Here is a 26597-nt window from a genome sequence, read left to right on the forward strand (position 1 = left end):
GAAAGCAAAGGTAAGGGAGCCCTTTTCAGTTCTTTGAGATTAACAGAAGGACCAGATTGCTTTCTGAACCTCTGCCACTTCTTTCTGCCTATAAAGCCCACCTTTATCTAGCATGAGGGACATCTCTATTTTGTAGATGGACTGCTGCCTGATTCATGAATCACTCCAGTGTTCAAGCCAATTAGATAAGTGAACTCAATGTATTGACAGCTGTTTTGATACTGCATATATGTCAAAATGAGAAGAGATGAGAGATGGAATACATTTAAAATCCCAGGTTCTCAGGACTGCTAAGGAGAAAGGAACCAGTTCATTTAAAATCTCTGAACCTTCTTTCTCATTCTTGTCCTACAATGTATCTTTTAAGAGCTCACTTGTAGATGGCAAATAGTATTGCAGACATCGGTTAGCTCCAAAAATATAGTGAGACCTCTAAGGGCTAAGAGGTATTAAAAGGTTAGAAAAATCATGTTCGGTTCATGACGTTTTGGCTAACTTCTGGCTATTCTGAAACATAGGATAATCACTTGTGATTTCTGTAAAGATCTGAACAAACTGAACAGGCCTCCTCCTCCTTCCTTACTCTGTAGGGGCTGCAATAGAATGACAGAGGAGAGTCGTGATGACATAACACAAAATGACAGAACTGTTCAATTGTACGGTGTGAATGGATGGCAGTGGTCAGGTCAGGAAAGACATCAAATGGGTATGCCATCAAATGTAGTTTCAATCCTGAAGTGACAGGGAATAGAGTTTCTCAGCATGTGCAAGGCGATCACAGCTACACTTGAAAAAGTAAACTTTGATATGACATGATATAAGTGAAGGATAAACAGAGATCGGTCAAAGCAAAAGGCAATCTAATAGTTCATATACTTCTACTAAAAAAAAAAAAAGCTCAGAAACCTGCTAAGGTCATGTGAACACAGATTTGCAGAAAGATTGTGAAGCCAGAGCTTCAGGGAGTTTGCTATAATTGTGTCTCCTGGTAACATCAGAAGCTAATGATTGCTCAAACATAATCTGAACAAGGAGGACACCAAACATGCCAAACTGGACAGGGAAAAGTTCACGTGGCCTCAACCCTACACAAAGAACTCCAGGCAACTGAGGAAAACTGGGAGTGGGAGAGGTGGCCCTCCCCAGGAAAGAGCACACCAAAGAGCACATCAGCACCAAATGGTCAGCCCTGAAAACACATACAAATAACATTCTATGAACACAGTATATTATAATTGAGGAATATATATGTATATACAGATACATATATGCATGCAATAACAATTGAAAAAAGAGGCCACAAATTTGAAGGAGAATGAAGAGGGGTAGATGAGAGGGTTTATGGGAGAAATGTTATAATTAAAATACAGTCTCAAAAATAAAACAAAAATGTATAAATTGGTGTACAACTATACAAACCATCTTCATAAACCATCTAGCCTGTCTTAATGCCATACACTTCTTTATTTATATGCTATTTAATAATAAAACAGATAATCTGCCTACAATTGATTGATAGCTGAGAAAAAATAAAGTATCTGGACCTTTGACTCTAAAGGTAAACTTCTAAAGAACTACTCTAAAGATAAAAGCTCTCTCTCAACAAGTCTTAAAGGTACAGCCTGCTTTAATGTAGTGTTTGCACTGGAGAACTCCTACCTGTCTTCCCTATTATCAGAGAGGATGTCCTGCCCCCCCCCACATCATACTTACAATATTGCTTACATGTTTTCTAAATCTTTTTTTTCTCGGCCAACTTCAATATTGAAGCAGTAATTTTCTAACTTTTAATAGAAAAGAATCCTCAGGAGTTAGGTAAAATCACTTTCCCCCTGGGGTATCTAACCCCAAAAAAAAAAGTCTCACAACTTTGAGAATAAATATTTAAATTGCTTTAATTTAATCACCACTTGTTATACTAACTTCTTGTCCAAATATTTCCAGAAAAGCTGATATTCCTTTGCCTCTACTATAAACACTCAATGTCTCTCTCTCACACACAAACACATTCACAACATACTTGATGTTAAGGACTAAATAAATCATGATATACTTTACAGAAAAATAGGTTTAAAAATCCTTTTAAGAAGTACACAAACATGTCTCAAAAGTATGCACACTGGCCAGTAAGACCATTTAGAGAGTAAATATGCTCGCCACCAAGCCTGATGAGCTGCACTCCAATCCCAGAAGCCATATAGCAGAAGGAGAACCTACTCCATAAAGCTGTCCTCTGGCATCTGCACACACAAGCATGCAAACCCATAAATAAATATTTGTAAAGTATACATAAGGGCAAAAGCAAAGAAATAAAACCAATAAACCCAATTCCAAGTAAGCATTTCTCTGAGTGAGGAGGTTAGGCAAACAAAGCAAGATGGAAAGGCTGCATATAAGTCCCTTTTAACATTAGCACTTTGGGGTCTTCTGGGAAAGGACCAATCTGTTCACCTGTAAGCTTTTGAGGCAGTTTCCTTTTATAGGCTTGGCTGGCCTCAAACTCAAGATCCTCCTCCCTCAGCCTTCTAAGTGCTGGAATTACAGATAGGCAAACACCATGCTTTTGTTCCAGGTAGGTATTTCACAGACATGCCTTTCTAAAATTCACAAAAGTAAAATGTACATTCAAATAAAAGCTAAATTTTAAAACTGTATAAAGTATGTGTAAGAAAACCAATGTTAAGCATTTATAAAGTACCAAGAAATATTGCAAATCCACTAAAGAAACAAAATAAAATCTTAATTTAAAAATAAAATACAAATCAGACTTATTTAGTATGGTCTTTCTTCACAATTACCCTCAAAGCATACTTGCCTTTTTAAATAACAAAAAAAAATATATTTCCTTGATTAGGTAGTCCACACTTCAGTAGTACAACATAATATAGCACCTTGGCACTGGAGAATTCACCTTGCTATCCTATGTGTTTTAATCATTTATATTCTTTCCCCTAAATGAACATTAAAGAAGATTTCAGAATTGTCCCTAACAGTTCTACCAAGTAACTCAAACATCACCTGACAATCTTTCTCAATGCTTACTATATTACTGTGTTAACTCTTCCTTCAGTAACTAAGAATCACCACAGGCAGTTCTCCACCAGATAAGTGTACTACAAAGAAAGTGGCAGTGAGGCACACCTACATACACCTGCAATCCCAGAACTTGGGAGGCTGAGGGAGGAGAATTGTGAGTTTGAGGCTAGCCTGGGATACATGAAAAGACCTTATCCCTAGACCAAAGAAAAACAAAGAACAGCAATAAGATGAGGTCCTGAACTGGCTCTCTTTGTCTAGTAAACAAAGAGCAGACAGAACTGGAGAGAGGAATGTACAATGGCTTAGTGAAGGGCAGGGAAAGGTTCACAGAGAGATAAACTGAGGAAGCACTCCATGGGACATTCCTGTGAAAAGTGCCCTGGCTTAAAATAGAACAGTAACCTGTCCACAGGGTCACAGGAAGCTGCACAGAGTCAGAGCACAAGAACAGAGGAATGTGATAACAGACAAGAAAAAAACATACGGCCTGAAAGGCCGAGCTAACATGTCCGATTTCAGCCTGCTGTTCCAACCACAGAAACTTCGCATCACAGGAATTCTATTTTGGGTCCCACAGACCCTTTTAGAAAAGTGATGAATCCTAATGCTCTGTTCTCAGAATATTTTTATATGCATAAAATAAAATATGTAGACTTCTAACTAATTTCCATAGATAGTCCACACTTCAGTAGTACAACATAATATAGCACCTTGGCACCGGAGAATTCACCTTCCTCTTGCCTCAACCCTGAGCAAATCCTGCAACTTAGGGAAATCTCCCTGATTTTCCCCCTTATCCCACTAAAACAGATCATATGATCCTCACTGGAGAGGTGGTCTCCCAGCCCAAAGGAAAGGGAACACTGGCACACGCTCTCAGATGCCATGAAATGTTGTACTTATCACTACTTTAATATTACCATAAATAGATCTGCCTAGAGAAATGATGCAATGTGCCTGGCATGGCAGTGCATACCTGCAGGATCAAGAGACCCGAGAAGAATCTAAACAGTCATGCCTAGCTAAACTCCCCGTATTTTATGACTATCATCCCGTGTTATCAATCGTACTTCTCCATCACTACCTACTTTTCCATTGAACCTAACATCAAAAGTGCAAACATATCTGTTTCTTTGGGCTGTTTTCTCATAAAGACTCCATGATATGCAATACTTAATTTGTGTGCTTTTCTCTTGTTAACCTGCCTTTTGTCTTAACAGCCTCAGTCATGAACCTAGCGAAGAGGGAAGAAAAGAAGCCTGTTCTCTTACACTTCCAAAGAATAGTTCAGAAAGAGGAAAAAGGGTCACTTTACAGGGGCAAATACTTGAAAAGCACTACACTTCTGCTAGGTGGTCAAGGTTAACAACCGTGATCACTAAGACAGCTTAGAGAACCTTGATAAAGACTATCATGAAACAGCAGCTTACCCTTTGACCTGAGAGGTCCTAACAAGTTACAATCAAATTATTATTCTTTAAAATCAATTCTGTGACACAGTAATATAGGTTCTTTGTCAGTGTATTACATTCTTAAAATTGTTTTTTGGATTTTTATAACAGGGTTTCACGTAGCCCAGGCTGGCCTGGAGCTTACTCTATAGCTGATAGTGACCTTGACTCCTTACCCTCCTGCTCTGCCATCTAAGGGCTAGGATGCAGATGTATGCACACCTGATACCACCAAGCCCGACACATTAAGTAACACCTATAGGCAGGTCTAATAATGGCAATTTCAAAACAGTGATAAATACAGTATTTCAAAGTCTCAAATTGTCACAATAGGTTTCTCTTCGTATCTTTAGGGTGTTACTTCCTGATCCTAATTTGAATAACAAAATTAGCAAATGTTCAAGTCCCTTATAAAAATGGCACACTATTTGCATACAACATATACATTCTCTTGTATTCTGTAAGTCACCTCTAAATGACTTATATTAAATGTAACAGAAATTGTATCTAAGTAGTTACCAAACTATTATTTATGGAATAATGAAAGAGTGAGTCTGTGCACATTCAGAATGCAGGTCGTTCGAATTACTTCCTATCTGCTGTTGGCTGGATCCAAGGATACAGAATCTTCAGACTAGGAAACTCAACCTTATGAAATCATCTGAAATTTCCACAGCAAGAGCCAAATGCATTGCTAGCATTTCAGTAGCTTGTGGTCTACAGTCCAAAATGAACAAACAGGGCTTTCCTCCCTTGGCTCCTCCCACTCCCAAGAGATTTTGTTCTTCACATTCATTTTCTTCTTCTTCTTCTTCTTTTTTTTTTTTGAGCTGAGGATCGAACCCAGGGTGTTGCGCTTGCTAGGCAAGTACTCTACCACTGAGCTAAATCCCCAACCCCCCACATTTTCTTAATATATCTGTCTGCTCTGCAGAAAAAAAAATGAATAAACAAAAATTTTCATTTAGAGCTTAGTAAAGATAACAAATAACTGTTTTCTGTAACATGTTCAAGGGCCTTGAGCTACATCTCTTTATGGCCATATGTTAGCACTCCATTCTCTGAAGGCAAAAAGAACTTGAGTACTACCACGAAATGGATACCTTGTTATGTAATACCTGATAGTCACTGTGTACTCTTGTTGTTGCTGAACCCTCAGCCACAATACCATTCCACACATTTCTTAAAGTCATGTGCCCAAAAGCGAATTCCAACGACAATGTGACTCCAAAGGAAGACTGACAAATACCTCTGAAAGTTTTTCCACACTCAAATGCAGCAATTTTTGAGCAACACTCAATAACTAACCAATATTTCTACTAAACACTGTGTTTACTGAACCTTGTTAAAATGTAAATAATTCCTAAAATTCCATAGAAGTTATCATGAGCCACACAGCCAACTCCCCAAGAGGGCAAACCTGAAATGTCCTCACCCTCATACACATCTACAGAGTGGAACTTGGATTCCAGTTTTCAATTGTCAGAACTCCTTAATACCTTCCCTAAGGTTTGTGCTTGGGCCACATGTGTGTTTTAACTAAGCTTGCAAACATGTAAAATAACTAGGACCTATTTGGTCTGTGGCAATTCCTTACTTTCTCCAACCAAGTATTATCAATTCTGTTTTCTCAAAGCTTCATTCTCAAATAAATGTGTGTATCTGACCGACAAAGCAGACTTTGCAAAAATAGTTACAGTCTTGAATAATTCATTTATAACTATCTGAAGAACTTATTTGGTGATATATGCTATTGTATGAAAGCTAAGTCCAAATTATGGCTTTACCCTAGAATATGCCAATTTCATCAGGAACTATAATTTAACTCATCTTCATCTCAGGTCGCATCTGTCTTTACCAGCTGGGCTCTCTTGGATAAGTTACTTTAAGCCACTGAGGTGGCTAAGGTTTCCCATTACTAGCAGTATTTACAACTGATAACACAGTATTTTATCATGTAAAGACAGAAAGAAAACAGTTGTAAAGTATTGAGGAAAGTGTCAACCACTGACACTCTGGACACTACATACACTGATAGGGAATTCTTGCAGTAACAGTCTGCACTTTACTCATAAGAGGTAAACACTTGCCTAAATAATATTTATAGAAGACCTTTGATAAAATACTTTTCAGTTGGTTTCAGCTAACCTTTCAAGTAACAAGAGATTTGCTCAAGAGAAGGATTTCATCTTGCTTTGCAAGAAGCCAAGATCATGATCATATCCATTTAAGGACACATGAGAGGCTGCAGTCACACATTTTTGCTACCCACAGGAAAGAGGAGGCTGAGTATATTCTGCTATAAGCACTTTAAAAATTACAAATAGGTCCTCCAAAACTAAACAGTCAAATCTAAAAATCAGGATATTCGAGCACGCTGATTTACATAAAGTAATGTAAAAGCATAAAGTATGAAGAGAAAGCAGGACAACCATGCTCGGCTCTGCAAAAGGAAGGACTCAGTTCTCTCCGAAGACAATCAGAACTACAAGTGTCATTCTCCTTCCTAAAATTCGACTTACATTTCACACAAGAAAATGCTAGATTCGTTTTAAAAATCGCTCCAATACTTATATTTCAGCACTTTAAAACCTAGTCAACAATGCCTCATTGTCATACAACTGACAAGAACCTACAGTCATTTCTTTCTAAAAAGCTACCTTTGGTACTATACCAGCTTATTCGAAATCTATTAGGTTTTTGTGGTAATATAATGTAGCTATATGAAAAATCTTAAGTACTTAAATTTATATTTTACTATCTTTCAGGGGGCAATACATACCTATGGAACTGTGGAATCATTTATTTAAAACATTGTTAAACTCCTAACTGAAGAAATTATAATAAATTAAATACATTTGGCCTCCTCAACTATAAGAAAAATCTTTTCTTTTTCAAAACCCAAAGAAATTGTTAACCTAGTTCCCTCACACACATTCTCTCCCCTATACCTAGGCAGACATAAACACAAATATAAAAGAGGGCAGGAAAAGGCATCAAATATCGCCTACGGATGTTCACTGTAGACGCTGCAGCCCTAGCGCACGGCAGCTCCATGGACACTGCTCCTGCCCAGCCCCCACACACCATTCCTCTCATCGTGCTACTTGCCTTCCATTACAGAACAATTACTTCAGTCTTCTAGACCATGTCTACAGTTATCTCCTAGTCTGAAGATGTAGAACTCTTTAAGGAAAGCTAGCTACTATAAGATGTACAATCTACTATAACAAAGCTTACTTATTTTATTCTCAGTTATCTGCTACACATTTTAAAATTTAAACCTAAAAGTGGAGCATAAAGTGTTAATGACCTTTCCAAAGCTAAAGTAAGATAAGTTCTAAGGTTAGGTTGTGATAAGAACATGGCTAACCAATCGTAACATTAGAATTCCTGTGTGACATCATAAGACCTCCCAAGAACACTTTTTCTCCTCCACCTACTTCAACTGTTCCCATAAACCTGGGACAGAAAACTTCCCAGCTAAGATCACATAAGACTTCACACAACTTAATACTCTGCATTGTGATGATCACAGAAGCCAAGGTAAGACATGATTATCACTGATTTGAGAAACTCTTACTTTCTGTAATTCAAACTTACCAAACTTTTAAAAGAATCCTATCTTCTAAATTCCAATTCAAAGTTAGATAATAAAAATCTGTTATGAATCACAAAATGCTTAATTTCTAAATACATGCTTACCTATTTACTGACAGTAAAAATTAGGCAATTTTAAAAGAGGTTCTATTCATCTTCAAATTTTGGTTCCTAGTTACTTTGGCTTTTCAAATATGAACTTCTTCCAATTTAAAACCCTCTCAATTATAATAGCATATATGGTGGTAGAGATAAGTTAATTTTCATGCAGAAGAAATGGTTTCATTTGTTGTGTGTTGTTCTGCTGAAACAGCGCAGGACAGGACCACTGACAGCTGGGAACACAGTTGATGTATAGCTTACTTCTAACTGTGGACACGCACACTGCCAGCATACTTACTCTGATGTTATCATTATGGATCTTAAGGTGACACAGTAAAAGAGTTTTGAGAATAACTAATAGAGCTTCTTTTCAAATGCTTGGAGATTTTACTCTCTAAGAGTCCAGTCAACTTCTAAGCACTTCTAGAACTTCCATTTTCATAAACAGAATGGCTTGTTTTATGTTTGGTACTATAAAAACAATCTAAAGAAAACACTTATCACAAACAAGATTGTTTAAAGCGACAGAAAACTAATTTAACAGTTTAAAAAAGGGAGCTTTTTGGTATCCAAGCCATTTCTAAATAGAAAATTTGATAAATGTATATTCATCTAACAATAGAATACACTTTGTCAAGTTTTTATTCTCCAATGTTCCTAAATTTCCTGTTATAAACTTCTAAGTAACACAAGAAAAAACAAAATGCCCAGGAATGGAGATGTCACAAAAAATTTTATTATTGCCATTTGTTACAAATCTCAACTTACTAAATAAAATATTTTCTCGTCCTTAAATCTATTAGACCACATAGAAAATTCTATCAATCTTCATTTCACTATTTATATTCATAACATATGCTAAAATAAAACTTTCTCAATTCCTGTAATAGCAACTGTTGCTTATGACAAACACAACTTTGGAATATCTTCGGCAGCATTCTTAGCATGTAGAAACATTTCCAGCATGTCTTTGATGCTGAGGAGCCATAAACTGCCTCTTAATCCTTTAGTATTCTTAAATTACTTTTCTTTTGATAGTATACAAATGACACTTGGTGCTAAGTTTTGATAAGCATATTTCTGCATTTTTTATATTTTCTGTCTGTGTGTGTGTGTGTGTGTGAGAGAGAGAGAGAGAGAGAGAGAGGTGGGGGAAGAGCAGCCATGGCATGTGTGTGAAGGTCAGGATAATTGGTAGGAGTCAGTTCTCCCCTTCCACCATACAGGTTCCAGGAATTGAACTTGCATCATGAGGCATGGCAGCAAATGCCTTCCTTGCCTTTACCCACTGAGCCATCTCCCTGCTCCCTGCACTTTTACTTTAAAGAATATCAAATAACATTCTCGAACTTCAATGGTGTGTGCAAAAGATTTTTTCAATGGTGACAGAGGGTAGGCAATGAGTTTTTTTTCCATCAGAATTTCCCTACATCACATTTTGTTCCAAAAAGTAGACCACTTTTAGAAGAAAATACAATTTCTGTTATTAAAGTAGCTTTAGCAACGTAAGAGGAGATAGCATAATTAGTGACTGTGATTAGAATTTTCAATATAAAGCCATAACCCGATATGGTGACATTGAGGTATTTTGCTTATAAAGGTATATTCTTTAAAACCAAGCACTAAAAAAGTCAGATAAAATCAAATGGAAAAAATATAAAAGATATACAAAGTATGAAATATAAACTTTTTAACACTGAGAAAGGAATGAGATCATTTGCTTTTCCAAGAGGAACTGCATTAATGTCATTTCCTAAAGCAAATCAAAATTATTTTAACAATATTTTGGTAGACATAAAGGAAAATCACTGCATTTGGGTTATATATTAACAAATGCTGTTTCTTAATCTCACCAATTTATTAAGACATATTATTTGCATTTAAAAGTTCAAGCAATTAAAATATATTGAATGAATTATAAATTACAGTGGTTATGTAATTTAAATTATATATTAAAACATGAAGTGAGAATAATTAAAGTATAGATCACACCTCTACAGATTAGACAGTATAAACTTTCTAACGTGACGAACGATTTCCTAAGTGCACTTACACACAAATACTTTCTCTCATCTTAATTCTTGGTGTGTTTGGCTCTGCATCTCTACATAACAATTTAGAATACAGATTCAAAACGCTGAGCTGGTCAGGTTCACAGAGCTATGTGCAAATAGGTGAACTTCAGCAGGGGATGCCATGTGCACATCACATCCCATTCACTGGTACTGTGGTTAAGATAAATTAGTGTACTGACAAAGTTCAGTAAAGAAAGTGCTAAATGTTGTGAACTATTTTCTAAAGACAAATGTAAAGGATGCAAATTTCTGTTAACTTCAAAAAAGCGCTCCATTTAAGGTCCATCAAGTGTTGTGTCTCTACTACTCTGTATATTATCCTAGATATCATTTTCAAAACCAGGCATAAAAAAATTACGGATTTCTTTACTTATCAAGCAATAAGTTCTAGTCAAAAAAGTTCAAAATAATCACACACACATTAACATATCACAATCAGTCAAATTAAAATCTTCAATTATTTAGCTTGCTTCATTGATAAAAATATGCCTCCAATTCACTTAGGCTTGTTACCTAAAAATCAGATTAATTTTTCCCCGTAACTTTGCACAAAAACTTCAGTACTTTATTCCACTCCCATAGTCAATCCCTACATTTCATCAATTTCATTTCTTACTCACCCACTCTCCCATTTAAAAACTACTCAAGGTCATTGTTTTCAAGGTTCCTGAACAAAAGAATCTTGCTTTGTTATTTACATTAAGAAAATAATTTTCATCTAATGTGTGAATTCACACATTGACCATATCAAGAAAAGCAAAAATTTAGAAATGGGAATCAAGTACATAATCCTTCTAAGTTCCAGCAGCATGAAGTGGTAAGACTCAGTCTCTTCAGACATTTCCAAAAGGGTGCATCAGTATCCTCACCTGACACAATTCCGAAGCAAGCATGACCAAATAAACACATGAAAATAAAGCCTGAGTGTGCATGCTCCTCCCTCCCCTCAACAGAGTCACGGTCAACTGAGGACCTCTAGTGCTTACAGCCTGTACTTCTCCAGCGCTTTCCAGAAGAGCAGGGGTGCATTTGCTAAGTGCTATTCCATTTTCCTCAGTACATCCCTAATAGTCTCTCTACATACTCTTTTTAAAAAACACAGAATCCGAAACCTTACTATAACCTTAAAAACACGTTCACGTTGGCACACACTGGTAAACCCAGGTTGAGCAGGACTGTGGAGTTCAAGGTTAACCAGTGTGACACAGTAAGTTTAAGACGAGCGGGGACTACACAGTCCAAAAACGGGACTGTGCTGATACAAACCAATACATGGAGTTTTCAACACCAACAAAAACAACCTACAGACAAAAGCCATAGCCATGAGCCAATTTCAGAGGGAAGAGCTCCATCCACTTGTTGAATGACTCCTCTTCAAGACAGAAATGTAAACAGGGTATTTCTTTATTGGGCCAATTTGGTAATCAAAGACCATTTTTCGATGACCAATTTTTCTCACAATCAGGTAGAAGCAGCTGAAGGCTCTCTGAAGCTTTAGTCTGCACAGCAAGGCTGGGGTGCTGCTGCCACAGAGGAACTTACCAGTTTACAATGTGGTGAACTCTCATGAACTAACAGGTTGATTTTATAAACCAACTGTCCTAATTTAGTTTAACAAGTAAAAAAAACAAACAGGGAAGAAAACAACTTCTAGCTTCTGTAAAAATGGTAATGAAGAAAATGGAAGAAAAACACAGAAACAAAAACCTCCAAATCTTAATAAATTATAAAGACATCATACAGAATTCTAATTGTCTAAGTTAATCAAATGGGAAAAATACTAAATGTGTCTGCCAGACGGTGGCCCTAGTTATTTAGTATTTGAATTTTCAAGCATAATGTAGCCAGATTTCTTAAAGGCATAATAAACAAGTAGACAAAAACTAGAGAGCAGCCAAAGCTTCCAATTCAAAACTCTTGTGAGGAATCTCAAGAACGTGACTTTGGCAGAAGCAAGCCCCCAAACCCTAAAATTCAGAAAGTTCTGCAAGGCAATGAAAGCATTCACTGTGGGGATTCCTGCTCATCGTATACAGAGGTGTTAACGTGTCAGTTACCTGTACATCAGAAGACGGGCCACCAAAAGGTTTTCAAATCTACTGAGGTTTCTTTTTCACAAGAATACATCTAACACACTGTTGAAGTAGAATTCATGCAAAGTTAAGGATTTCTGTAGGATTTGATATGTATGACTTCTACCCAATAGGCTCCTAACAAAGTATATAACAACCTTTTTGTTTGTTTGTTTGTTTTTGCTTTTGTTTTTTTGAGATAGGAGCTCATTGTGTAGCTCTGGTTGACCTGGAACTTGCTATGTAGACCAGGCTGGCCTCAAACTCACAGAGCTCCCACCTGCCTCTGCCTCTGCCTCTCCCTCTGGAGTGCTAGGACTGGAGCATGCACTACCACACCTGGCAATATGACACTTGAAGGGTTATGGATGCCTGCAGTTTTCCTCTTTTCTCCTTCTATTAAAAAATAATAGTAAAACACTCTTTGGAACTTAATTTCTTAGGTTCCAATTTTAACTTCTTTAAAGAGAGAGAGAGAGAGAGAGAGAGAGAGAGAGAGAGAGGGGTCATACAGCTCCAACTAAGAAAAGTAAAGAATTGGTGATAGCATTCAGTCCTTCCAAAAATGAGAGCAGACCCCACATACACAAAACACAACACTGGGTACTTTTCTGTTCCTTCCATTCAATTCAAAGACATGATCTGGTATTTCCCACAACCAAACACATCTTTCCTATTTCCAGTACTCTAGTACTAAGGTCAGGATGATTAAATTTTAAATTAGGCTGGAAGTGAAAAGGCTCCTTGTTCCTAGTAGACACCCAATAAACATATATGGCCTTCCTCTTAAAGAAGGATGTGAGAGGCTAACTTGACATCCTAACACAATCTATTTCTGAGTATCCTAAAAGATACTCTAAAAAGATCAGCTAACAAACTATTTTTCTAATTGTCCATCAAATATTAGTGTATTAAAGTGTTACTATAAGAAAGAGACTATGCATTGCCACTTACAGAGCAGTCACGGTGCAGAACAGAAAAGACCACCTGCCCCCATGTTACATATACCAGGCTGAGTTCCAGTTGTCCAGTCAAAGAGAGAGAAGAGGGATTCTATGAGCAAGTGCATCAGGATCATGATGGGGAAACCTGCAGAGACGACCAACCCAAACTAGTGGGAACTCAGGAAATTTAGATCAACAGCTGTGGAGCCTGCATGGGACTGGATTAGGCCCTCTGCATAGTGAGACAGCTGTGTAGCTTGATCTGCTTAAGGGGCCCCCTGGTGGAAGGATCAGAATCCATCCCTGGTGCATGAGCAGGCCTTTTGGAACCCACTTCTATGATGGGACACCTTGCACAGCCTTGAGGCAGGGGGAGGGACTTGGACCTGCCTCTACTAAACAAATGTACCTCCCCATGGGTACATTTCTTTCTTGTAGTGGGTTGGGAGGGGGAGGCTGAAGGGGCGGGAGGAGGGAAGAGGGAGATCTTTGGTACCTAAAATGAATTTAAAAATGTCTTCATTAAAAAAGAAAACTGTAACGTCTGTAGTGAGGTACACATAGCTCCAAAGTTAGGTCTGCACTGTTCTTAGCTCTCAGCTTTCCAATTCTCAACATATAAGAAGCAGCAGCAGCCCCATTATGAAGGGGTATAGCTTAGTCATTACCCTACAGATTTTAGAAACCCAGCAAAACAGCAATTACAGCACTAGAAAATAAACTAAGAAAAAACTCACATGTATACCATGGACATTTCCTCAGATAAGGAAGACATGCTTTCAGTTTAGTCAAGATTATACATTTGCTATAAATCACTTGTAATTATGACAAGTTTCTAAGCTTTTGGTCAGATCACTATGTGTCCTTTATATCCAATTCATTTGTCGAACAAAACTTTCAATAACAAGTGTTGTGAGATGATGCTCTAAGTGTGTCAACCATGTTTTCTTTTATTATAGATTTATGTTTTATTTGTGTGTACATGTGTGTCTGTGTGACAGTCTGCCACATGTGTGAAGGTACCCGAGGAAGCCCGAGAGGAGGCTTTATTCCCTGGAGCTTGGAATTGCAGGCCGTTGAGAGCAGCCTAAGCTGCAGGCTGGGGAGCAAGCCCACATCCTGTGGAAGGGCAGTCAGTGCTCTTAACCACTGAGCCATCTCTCCAGCCCCTGAAAGTATATTTTCAGTAGTTGATAGCACATCTCTCTGTATCTCACAAACACCAAATGCCCACTTGTACAAAGCCTAATTCAGTTTAATGATGAGTTAAATAGGAGACCATCAATTTAGGAAGCTCCTCCTCTAAGCCATATTTTCTTCATCTATGAATAGAAGAGACTTAAGAAAAATATTAGTGCTGGTGAGTTTAGTATCAAATCCTATGACTCAAAGTGGTTAATATGATAATTATAGTGCTGCATTTTTTAACTATTTTCTAAAAATTGTAGTCACAAAAGTCTCATTCAACTTTATGGATTGAATTAAATTATGCTAACTTTATGCACAGAGATACAGAATGAACATATGCTTCCTTCACTCCTATACTGAAGCTCACGTTGGGGACACTGACGCATAGACTGAAATGACAGCCAGACATCCTGACTGAGCGACACAACACACTGTGAAAACTCCGCAAAGGTGATGGTTCTACTGACGGGCTGAAAAGGTCTAATTAGAAGTGTTTAAACTGGGCTTTAGGAATAATTTCGTCCAGCTGAGATCAAAAGGTAAAGGGGTCGATGTGGCATTCCAGGCAGAGGCAGAACAGCTCGTCAAAAGGCACAATCATAAGAGAGAATCCAGTGTTTACAGAAATGGGACATTGCATGGGTCTCAATTACCAAGTGTCAGGCAGGCAGAGAATGGCCCCTGTACATGCTTTATGATGAACTTCTGGAATGTTTATTCCTTTTTCGTGTGTGTGTGTGTGTATGTGTGTGTGTGTGTGTGTGTGTGTGTGTGTGTGTGTGTGTTTGTGTGTGCGCGCGCGCACATGTGTGTGTATACATGCATGTGTGCGCATGTATGTGTTGTGAGTTTCACTTTGTACCTAGGCTGCCCTCAAATTTACAATCCTGCCATGGCCTCACACATGCTGGAATTACAGGTATGAACCACATCTTTTAATAACCACTGGAATATTACAAAAAATATATAGGCTCAAATAGGAATTATCAATACTAATTCTTATTTCTCTCAAAACTATCCTTCATTATATATCTTCCTATAAAAGGACTTGTCAAATACATAAATTCTCCAACACTATAAATTCCCTTGACCAATAATAAACTAAGAGAAGTACATACTACTTAAAGGATACATTTTCTTAAAAAATTACTTTATTCCTGTAGCGTTTTATCTGGAGATAAAGTAATTAAATACACCACGTTTGAGTTCCCATCTTTTAAATGTGAAATTCTATAAATTCATCTACCTGTGCTAGACAATAGAGACCACATGCTAGACAAATATGAGCTGCTACTAACTCTTGAGAACAGATTTAGACGTAAGTTGACTCTGTGTGGCTCCTCATCACAGGCACACACATGAAGGACAGAGACACACACTAAATGAAAATCCAGTCTATTACACAATTCAAATGCTAACAGAGCCGAGTTGAAGAACTGAGACTACAGCATGTGACTGGCTTACAGCACCCAGCTTCTCTATGAAGTAAACACCAGGTTCTAACTAAGTCTGCCTGATGCAGATGCTCCCCTTTCCCAATCTCCTCACTCCTTTCCTAGCACTTGCCTCACAGGTAGGGCCAACAGGCTGAGGTAACTCTCAAGGAATGTAGAGCGCCTAGGGAGGAAATCCAAGGCCCCAGCTAGAGTCCAGAGTAACATCCTGCTGACAAGGATCAGCGACAAATTAGACACAGTTGTCTCTAGACAGTAAGCGATCACATTTTATTGCTTTGTATTCTTGTTTTAAAACTGACACAAAAGTGTTCTGATAAAAAAATAAAAATAAAAAAATATCAGTATTCGAAGGCAGAAAAGAGACCTCCAGTTTGAGGCCAGACTGGTTATGTAGTAAATTCTGGGCCGATCAGGATTGCATAACAACACCTTGTCTCCAAACAAATAAATAAAATTTTAGTGATAGAACAATAATAATGTCAAAGTTTATGTAGCTGCTGCCTTCAGACAGTTCACTTTATTTTAAACCTGTATCTAATTTCCTATTAATAAGATTTATTTTGTTTTGTTTATTAATTATCCAAGCTTTAGACCATACATATTCAGCAATGGTTTAGAAACATTGAAAGAAGGCCAGACACAAACCCACTCCTGGTAAGCTCAAAGAGTAGCTGAAAACTGGAACTGTCCATGGTAGTTTGTACAATAATCATTACTGTGCCTTCCAAGCTTGGCAGTCTTTAGTACTCAATAACACAGTGTTAAAGTGTTTAAAATAACATTCTACAAGGGGTCGGATCTGGGAAGAGACAGGAAGAGGCTGTGAGTATGATCAAAATACACTATGATTCTACAAAGGTGTAAATCATAAAGGAGAATGGCAAACAGCTGGAATCTGTTTTTTATTTCATATTCAACTTCTCAGTGAACTATTTTACTTTGGACTAAAATTAAGATCCAAGATACAATTGACTATTTGTATCTCTGTTTTATGATATCAAGACAAATGAAACTGTGCAGTAACGTATGAGATACATAACATGGAGACAGGAGACAGTTGATGTTATAATGCACAGAGATAAGAAAGATGAATTAAGGCAAACTTGTGCATACCTATCCAGAGAATGTGTTTGGGTATGAACCTAATCCATTTACTGTTTTTACATTCCAGGCCTCTTAAAGGAAGACAGCTCACACTTGCCTGCCTGCTACCATCTTTTTAATCTTCCTCTTGACCACTCAAAACTTCAGTCTTCCTACTAGTACGTGCCTTCCTGACACCATGGAAAAAGTCCAGTACCTCACTCGCTCTGCTATCAGGAGAGCCTCAACTATTGAAATGCCTCAGCAAGCACGGCAAAATCTCCAGAATCTATTCATCAATTTCTGCCTCATCTTGATCTGTCTCCTGCTGATCTGCATCATTGTGATGCTTCTGTGAAGTGCTGCTGCCACCTCCACATCTGTAACATGCCAGCTCAGCTTCAAACCCCGCACTCCATCAAGAGGAGAAACAATACAGCCTATTCCCTGCCCAGTATGTCTTTGTGAAGGTCAAGATTAAGAGTGAAACAAATTGTTAGTGAATGGATTCATCCACTGGATCCTGTAAACAAACTTTACAATGACTAAGTGTGCATAATGTAGCTGCCCATTTCCTCAAAATGACTCATAAATTTCTTTCCTAATTACTTCTGACAATGAAGTAGGAGTTTTAATTTTGAAACAGCACTGAGAAAAAGTTCACTTCTATATCCAACACTAGCTTTACTGCTAAGAAGCTCACTTTATAGCTTCAATTTTGGAGTTAAATGAAATTTATACTGCATTACCAACACTTTTTTTTTTTATAGGAATTAAGTATTCTTCAGGTCTCCACAAAGCAGAAAAACAATAATTTAAATGAAGAGTTCTTATTCAAAATAGCTGAGTCCTCACATGTATGACTATCATTATTATTACTATATTATACAGAAGTCTTGGTAGTTACTCTCAGAATAGATACCTTGAAATAAAGATCATGCCATTTATCTATACACTAATATTTTAGGCTTATGAGAATCAAGTAGGGAAAAGATCATATTCTCATATAAATAAAATTCCTTATCACAAATTTTTCTCAACGATTATGGAATTCAAGTATACAAAAGTTAATCACATATTTGCTCTCTCTAGGGCTTGGTGATCAACAAGCAAGACTATCTTCCTGTGTGGCTGGGATAATTACTAATAAAGCAGAATCTCCCCTGAATTTGACATTGACATGGATATCTTTGTTTTATAGGGTTTCTCCTATTCCAATCAGATTTCCAATAAGGTACTATTTCAAGCATTATAAATTTTTAAATTCTGAACTCTTTCTCTCCAAATATTAATTCTTCCATTAAGTGTGAGCCTTTATTCTTCATATTATCTGTAATAAGATTCAGCTGTCTTCCTCTATTGCCCAGAGAATAAACATTTATTTACTAGGTTTAGCAGAGCTAGCCACAGTATTTTACAATTCCTACTGAATATGTTTTCAATCTCCCTTTCTAAATTTTTAAATATCTTTCAATAACTACTAAAAGAATAGGAGCAGAAAATTATGTTGGAAAATATATTAACCAAAACTTAGTAACTTAAATTGGCTAAAATAAAGAACAGTTTAGACCTCTACTTTGTAATCCCCTAATTTTAAATCCAGTTCAAGATATGCTACCAATACAGCAATTACTAAGGAAGAGAATGTGTAGACACGCTTCCCACAAATTTTACAAGGATATAAAGCATCAATATTCACGTTGGTTTCTAACATGAGTATTCTTAACTGATGTTGAATGAAACTGTCTGAATTCCTGGTAGGAGATGTTTGGGTTAAGGAGTTATCTAAAGAGCAGTCAAAAGGACTCCAGGGCTCTCTTCAGCGAGGGCTGAAGATTCCCATCACAGCCAGAAAATATGTATAAAGCATGGATGACATAACCATCTAAATCAGTGGTTCTCAACCTTCCTAATAATTTGACCCTTTAATACAGTTCCTCATATTGTGGTGATCCCCAACCCTAAAATTATTTTCATTTCTACTTCATAACTAATTTTGCTACTGTTATGAGTCATAATGTAAACATTTTGGAGATAGAGGTTTCTCAGGGGTCACAACCTATAGGTTGAGAACCACTAATAGTGGTCTGAGTACATAAGTTCTACAGTTGGCTGTATGATAGAAAAAGTGAAGCCGCAGTTGGAAAGTCCTGTGTCCTGTATTATATTGCTCACTACTACATCAATTTCAAGATTAATCATTAACTTACAGGGTTTCCCCTCACTCTGTCACATGAGGATTCCAGAATAGTGTAGCTCATTAAATTGAGGGGAAAGCCCATTCTATAACCGGGAGCTTATTCTGTCTAATCATGATACATAGAATAAGCTGTAAGGAATAAAACTTTGAAGACAATGAACATTCAAATACTTCATATAATGAAGTAAATTATCTTAATTTATAGGATACTAAAAGCAAATTAATTTTTAAACATCTAATATTATCTTTTACATTTTTAGTGGTAAAAATTTTAATCTATAAAATGCAACAGAACCATCTATATTCAAATGAATATTTGACCTTGGTGAAATTGCTATATATTATATGATACTGGCTATAAAATACTCTAATTATAAAGAGTTTTTGTATTGCAAAGGTCCAAGAGAGGTACTTTACCCAAATACAGTAAAAATCAAGATTTTCTAATACAAACACAAGAGGGGACCTCTGTAAAATAATGGATTTTCTACCAGACATTGTTTAGCCTTATTTTTGAATAAGGCTTGGTTATATGCTAATCCTCATTTTAATGTCTTGAAACTACATGCTAGATGCAGAGTACCAGGCCAAGCTCTGGGAGTCCAATCGAAGAGAGAAAAGAGGGATGATATGAGCCAGGGGGGTCAAGATCATGATGGGGAAATCTACAGAGACAATTGAACCAAGCTCATGGGAGCTCACAAGCTCTAGACCAACAGCTGTGGACCTTGCATGGGACCGGACAGGACCCTCTGCATATGGGAGACAGTGTAGCTTGATCTGTCTGAGGAGCCCCTGGCAGTGTGATCAGAATCTATCCCTGGTGCATGAGCTGGCTTTCTGGAACCAATTACCTACAATGGGATGCCTTGCTCAGCCTTAAAGCAGGGGGAGGGGCTTGAACCTGCCTCACCTGAATGTACCAGGCTTTGCTGACTCTCCATGGGAGGCCTTCTTTTTGGAGAGGAGATGAGGGGTGGGGAGGGGAGAGACTGAGAGGGAGCGGGAGCGGGAGAAGGGATGAGAAGGAAAATCTGTAGTTGGTATGTAAAAATGAATAAAAAAATTCTTAAATAAAAAAAGAAACTACATGCTAAAGTATATTGATAGAATAGACATATAGACAAATGAACTTTTAAAACATGTATACAATACTAGATGCTTTTCAAGCTACCGCTTGTGTCACAAAATCTAATGATACGACATTGTGTCATAATCTCATCTCTCAGTATGTAGATTATCTCAGTCAAAAAGTCAGAGACACGACAACATGCAAAATAGTGAAAATAAGAAAAATTACAAAGAATATAATAAAATTCTTCCAAGCTAGAAGTCAGACTTTTTTATTCACAACTCACTTTGAAGAAAAATGTCTTTTATGTTATTTAATCAAAATCTTCATTTAAGTAACAGAAAAGCCTCCACTGACATGTTAAAAGTATTAGCTGCCAATACTTTGACTGATCAAACCACTTCATGATTCATATAGGCACAAAATTTCATCTTCCTTTTTAAACAACTATAGCCAAGGGAACATGAAAATTTTAACGTTGGCCATAGAATTCCCTACTTAATCACCGCAGGGCAGATCCACCGTGAACTTAAGAGAATCTAATGGTTAATGCATGCAGAGGTCCACATTCTCCACATCCCACTTTGGGAACAAGGGAGACAAAGGGCACATGTAAACTAAGCATTCTTCCCAGACCAACGTCAAGAATTTGTCACAATCCTACAGAGTCGGTTTGGAGTATTATGGGTGGGGTATCAAAGCATAGAGGAAAGAGCCAAGACTAGTGGTGAACAGTGTGCACAGAGCCCTATATCCTAAACCAATGAAGGCAGATGGTTTTTCTTCAACCACAGAGGAAAATTCTTCAGAATTACACTACCTACTCTCTCTGGATGGTTTAGCACAGTGGTTCTCAACCTTCCTAATGCTGTGACCTTTTAATACAGTTCCTCATGTTGTAGTGACCCCCAACCGTTACTTTTGTTGCTACTTCCTAACTGTTATTTTGCTACTGTTATGAATTATAATGTAGATATCTGTGTTTTCTGATGGCCTTGTGCTACCCCTGTGAAAGGGTTGTTCAAACCTCCACGGGGGTCACGACCCACAACTGAGAACCACTTCTCTAAACATATAGGAATGTCTCTCATTAATTGTGCTCTCCCTCTACTATATTCTAGGAAGATTCAAAACTGAGTTTTTTCCTCCACAGGGTACATCATATCAATCCCTTTTCCAAATCAAAAAATTTACCCATTAGCATGTTATTCCACATACTCAATGGGGATTAATACACTATGTTTCTCTCTATGCTGTATTATCATAAAGTGGTTCCTTTAAACTGATTCAATGATGGTTGATTCATTTAACAATTGCAGCTGACTTAGAGGTTAAATCCAAAGAAACCATTACCAAATGGTACAAATCACTGGGCTCCATCTTCTCATTTTACAGAACAAGAAACTAAGGACCAAAGAAATTGACAGGTCACAGACACTGGGTTCTCAGCCCCTAAGATGAAGTCCCACCACAGAAATGAGTGAACACCCATGTTTACTGACACTCAGAGCAGCTAGAAATGAACCCAGCCTAGAAGTCCATCAATATATGAACGGGCGAGAAAATGTGGTACAGGTACACAATGCAATTTTACTTGGCCATAAAGGAGAATGAAAACGTGGCATAAAATGAATGCAATTTGAAATTATTCTATGGAGAGAAGTACCCCAGACCCATAAAGACAGACACCATGCGCTCTCTCTCATACTGTAAGCTAGATTTTGTATATGTGAGGATAACAGTCACCAACTAGAAAGGGCTAGGACGGGGGAAGACTAGAAAGAGGGCAGAAAGTATATGTGACATGACAACAAGAGGGCACTGTGGGACGAGGAGGGGACCAGGAGGGAACCGGGATGGGGTGGGGAGAGCAGAGGATGAAGAAAATCCTATAATAAAATCAACATTCGGTGTGCATGTTTAAAAAGTTAATGAAAAATTTAGGTCCTAAATGTGATATGATCAGAAAAACATCCAAGACCTATTTTTTTCCGAATGAGTTTTCTTTCTCTTCTTATACCACGTCAGCTTCGGTTTTTGTTTCACATTTCTTTAGACTGAACATGTTTTCTTTTTACGCCTACTTAACAAATGAGAAAGTAAAGGTCAAGGTAAGTACAATGTTTAAGGGTCTCATGTTAACTTATCTCAAATGACTCTGCTTTTTCTAATCAACACAGCATGTCACCTTTTATAGCACTGAGATGTGGCGAGGGCAGGCATGCACTAACTGCAGTAAACAAAATGTCCACTGGAGGGAAGCAAACACTAGGTTTTGAGCCTTACCTGCATTGGTGTTTCACTTCCTTGTGGAAATTCCTCAATTTGCGGCTGTTGCCAAGGAGCTAAACTGTAAGAATCCTCTGTAGTTCTGCCTTCCAATGGGTTTGTCCGTAGCTGCTCTGTAAGCCACATCTGAGTCCTCACAGAAGGCTGAATGGGAACTCCACCTACTGCCTGCTGGCCAAGCATTAAAAACTTGGGAGACTCAAAAGCCTCTGAGCCCGTCACAATGGGCTTGCTCTCAGGTAAGGCACTGTAAGTCATGTCTAAGGTCTGTCTCCTGAGAGCGGAGGCAGCGGCTCTGATGTCCTCTTTGTTGTAGCTCTCAAATTTATACTTGCAGTCCAGAGTTGATGAGCGCTTTTTACTTACTTCTTTGTCATCGAGCTTAAGCATCTCCATACTGTCATGTAAGCAACTGGGCCCAAAGGTCCTTAAGTGGGATGGGAAAGCCCTGCCCTTCCCTGCCCTTTCCAAATCACTCCTCGACTCTTCTGTGCATACAATGGCACTCTGGTTGCAGCTCTCCGAGGCAGGAAGTTTGGACAAAGATGACCACTTCCGCAGGGGCCTGACGTCTTTCATGTCTAATGAGGAGTCCTGCGCCCCTCTCCTGGGGTCTCCCAAAGTCTGCAGGAGGCTTGCACTCCATTTAGAGCCCTCTGATGCTAGAGAGTCCCTGTGTTTGGAAATTGAAGTACTGGAGTTAGATGGCATCACATGGGCAGTGGGAAGAGTAACCAATGATCGACTGGGTTTAAAGGATAGTGTACCACTTGAAGTTGAGTGATCTGGAAGGAGAAAAGATTGCCAAGTCAGTTTCAATTAACAGCCTAAAAATGTAAAATGCAAAAATGCCAAAGTAACAAATCTGAATGTGGCTTCCCAGCGTTTATTTCTGAGTTTCTTCCTCAAAATGAGGAAATTGCTAGTACTATTATCCCTCTACAGTTATCAGAAATAATTCGACATACTTTCAAACATACTCCCTGCACCCATTTCTCTCCTCTGTTCCCCATCTGTTCCCAGTGATATATCTCCACAGTCATCTTCTACTGCCGTGCCTATATTTGTTTATTCTTGATGAGTGAGTTTCCTTAGGGTTGCTATGGAGACCCAGGAGAGGGATAATTTACAGAGCATCCACAGTCCTCGTCAGTGCTGCCCATTGAAGAAAATGCCTGTCCCTCCTTAACGGAACACTAACTGGCCACAGATCCTCAGGGAGCAGTGGGGTCTCGCGAGACCTAGTCCCTTAGCTACCATTATCTGCCTATAGGGACAGCGTGGGATATTCACGATCCTTCTTCTCTTCCTAGCCCACCCAGGACAGATGTGGCAGGCCCGATCTTGTCTAGGTCTTGAGCTGTGAGATCAAGAGTGCACTGGCACTGTTATTCTGAGCAGTGCTCCCACTCCTTCCTCTCCTTCCTCTCTCTGGCTCTTACACTCTTTCCGCCCAGCTTCTGCACTACCCCCTGAGCCTTGAGGAGGGGTGCAGGGCTCCCATTTATGGCTGAGCTTTCAGGAAGCAGCCCCTTATTCTCAGCCTTTGGAGCAGTTCTAAGTCTCTGCAGCTACTGCTACCCACTGTAAAAAATAAAAAGAATGTCGCTGACAGAAGCACTTAACCTATGGGTACAAACACAATATTTAGATAGCAGTTTGACGGACACACCATGTCCAGTTAGCAGGAACTTCCCCTCTAGGGCCCATGACCTCCCTAGCCAAAGGCGTTTGACCAAGTTGGTTGTAGTAAATCTGGATTCTCTCCCGTTGGGCAGGTCTAAAATCTGATCAGATAGCAGATGGTGCCCTTATTACTTAACTTGCCACTATCAGACCTGTGGGCAAATTTTGCCTGGCCAGTCAGTAGTGTAGTGTTGTGGAATATTAGTTTAAGATGTGTTACATTCATTTATGCTGTAGAATATTTGTTTAATTGTGGAAGCCCACAGAGGCTGCCTAGTGAGATCTTACTCAAGGTCAGAGAATCTGAGCTTGCTTTACCCAGCAGAGCTGCATAATGGGATAACTTGGCCAGGGGCATGGTTACCAGGTGTTTGGAAGGGTCTATACTTAGCTATAAGATGTGCTTTGATCTTGCAAGGGGGAGGTCTTTTGCCTCTCCCTTTGGCATATTATAAAAAGCCCTTTTGAATAAAACTCTGGGCGACTAGGTATTAACCCAGGGCCCTCCCGAAGCTATCCTATGTCTCTGTCTTTTTTTTTTTTTTTTTTTTTTTTGTCTCTGTCTTTTTTATCATCTCTTTCTACCCAATATTTCCTCACTCCTCACTCCTCCACCCAGGAACCCTTTGAAAAATAGGAGGCGGTCAGAGGTGGACTCCAAAATGCTCTCACATTTAATGATGCAACGATGTGTTGTATTATTCTATGTTGCATTTGTTTGACTGTAAAGCTATGTTATTTTGCCTGCCTAAAACAACTGATTTTAAAAGAGCTGAACAGCCAGTAGTTAGGCAGGAGAGGAATAAACAGGGCTGCCGGGCAGAGAGAATAAATAGGAGGAGAAATCTAGGCTCAGGAGAAGAGGAAGGAACAAGAAAAGGAGAAGAGGAGGATGCCAGGGGCCAGCCACCAAGCCACAGAGCCAGCCATGGAGAAGAAGGAAAGAGAGATATATAGAATAAAGAAAGGTTTAAAAAAAAAAAACAGGGACAAAACGTAGTCAAAGAGAAATAGGATAATTTAACTTAGAAAAGCTGGCTAGGAACAAGACAAGCTAAGGCCAGACATTCATAAGTAAGAATAACTCTCCAGGTATTTACTTGGGAGCTGGCTGGTGGGCCCCCAAAGAGTAATAAAAAACAACAATAGTGTAGCCCTTGGGGCCCATCAAAAATTAAGACTATCGATGACAATTCTCTACAGCCTGCCTAACACCCTCTAGCAGTAGTGAGCTAAAGCGGGAAGGAGGCTTCCACCCCAGTTCCAGCTGGATTTTTCCACATCCTGAGACCAAAGCACAGGAAGTCTCTTTAGCAACACAGTTTCATCAGTGCTGAGAAGTAACCAGCAGTCAGAGTAAATAACTGTATCCTTCTGGGGGCCTGAGTGGCTCCTAGACCAACCATTTGAGCCCACCCCTGGTACTGAGACTTCTGTTGAGTAGCCTATGGTTTCCAGGGGCATCTTTATCTGTTACCAGGTTTTCTTTCTGCTTCTGCATACATCCTAGTGGGTGAACTACCATCATCACCTTCTTTTCTTCCCCCATCTTCATGTTCTCCCTCTGCTTACACCTTTCCCTCTCCCCAGTATTGATATTTCCCCTTCCGTTTTCATATCATGTGTGTTCCACTATCCACTCCCATCCCATTAGTCTCTTTTTCTCCACTACACATACTCTCATGTAATTCAGATAGACAGACAAACTGATGTACGTATGTATGTGAATTAGTAGCTGAGATATGCGTATGACAGAGAACATGCACTGTTTCTCTTTATTATTTCGGTTACCTCACCTAATACACTTTTCAGTTCCACCCATTTTCCTGCAAATTGTACCATTTATATTTCTCTACAATTGCATACAATCCCGCTGTGTATATGCACAACATTTTCACTATCCATTCATCTGACAGCGAGGTCTTCTACTTCCTTGGGTAGATTTACTCCAAGGTTTGGGGACTGGTTGACTAGATGGTTTTAAGGCTACTGTGAAGATTACTTCCCTGGTTTCTTGATATGGTTACCATTAATAAATATATGTGTATGTTAAATCTGTATCCTGCTACATTGCTGGGTGAGTTTCTTAGCTCTAGTTTTCCAAAGTTTTAAGGTTTTGGGTGTAAATTCATAAAGAGCCCTTTCTTATCTGTACCCTTGTTTTACTCTGCTGTCTTACTGCCCAAGCACTACACTGAGGAAGAACGGGGAGATGAGCACTCTTGTGCTGCCCCTGATCTTAATGAGAATGCTTCCAGTTTGGGGCTACTTACCATGTTACTGGCTGCAGGTTTGTATACAGGCTTTACATTCTTGTGGTTAATTTGATAATAATTGAC

General features: G+C 38.6%; 2 protein-coding genes across 4 annotated transcripts in view; one reads left to right on the forward strand and one right to left on the reverse strand.

The window, feature by feature from the left end:
- Positions 1–26597, reverse strand: part of Cep85l (centrosomal protein 85 like) — a 120005-nt gene that overhangs the window by 62363 nt on the left and 31045 nt on the right. For both annotated transcript variants that reach the window (XM_036168929.1, XM_036168928.1), the window contains exon 3: positions 22570–23357. In XM_036168929.1, the coding sequence (XP_036024822.1) occupies positions 22570–23357 (788 nt within the window). The remainder of the gene's footprint in view (positions 1–22569; positions 23358–26597) is intronic.
- On the forward strand, positions 7967–18910 carry Pln (phospholamban). 2 transcript variants are annotated; one of them, XM_036168930.1, is made up of 3 exons: positions 7967–8036; positions 14791–14921; positions 17100–18910. In XM_036168930.1, the coding sequence occupies exon 3, from the start codon at positions 17211–17213 to the stop codon at positions 17367–17369; it is 159 nt and encodes a 52-aa protein (XP_036024823.1). In that variant the 5' UTR covers positions 7967–8036; positions 14791–14921; positions 17100–17210; the 3' UTR covers positions 17370–18910. The 2 variants fall into 2 exon arrangements, with proteins under 2 accessions (XP_036024823.1, XP_036024824.1); XM_036168931.1 differs by lacking the exon at positions 14791–14921.

The sequence above is a fragment of the Onychomys torridus genome, chromosome 19 (genome assembly GCF_903995425.1).
Source record: "Onychomys torridus chromosome 19, mOncTor1.1, whole genome shotgun sequence".
Lineage (NCBI taxonomy): Eukaryota > Metazoa > Chordata > Mammalia > Rodentia > Cricetidae > Onychomys > Onychomys torridus.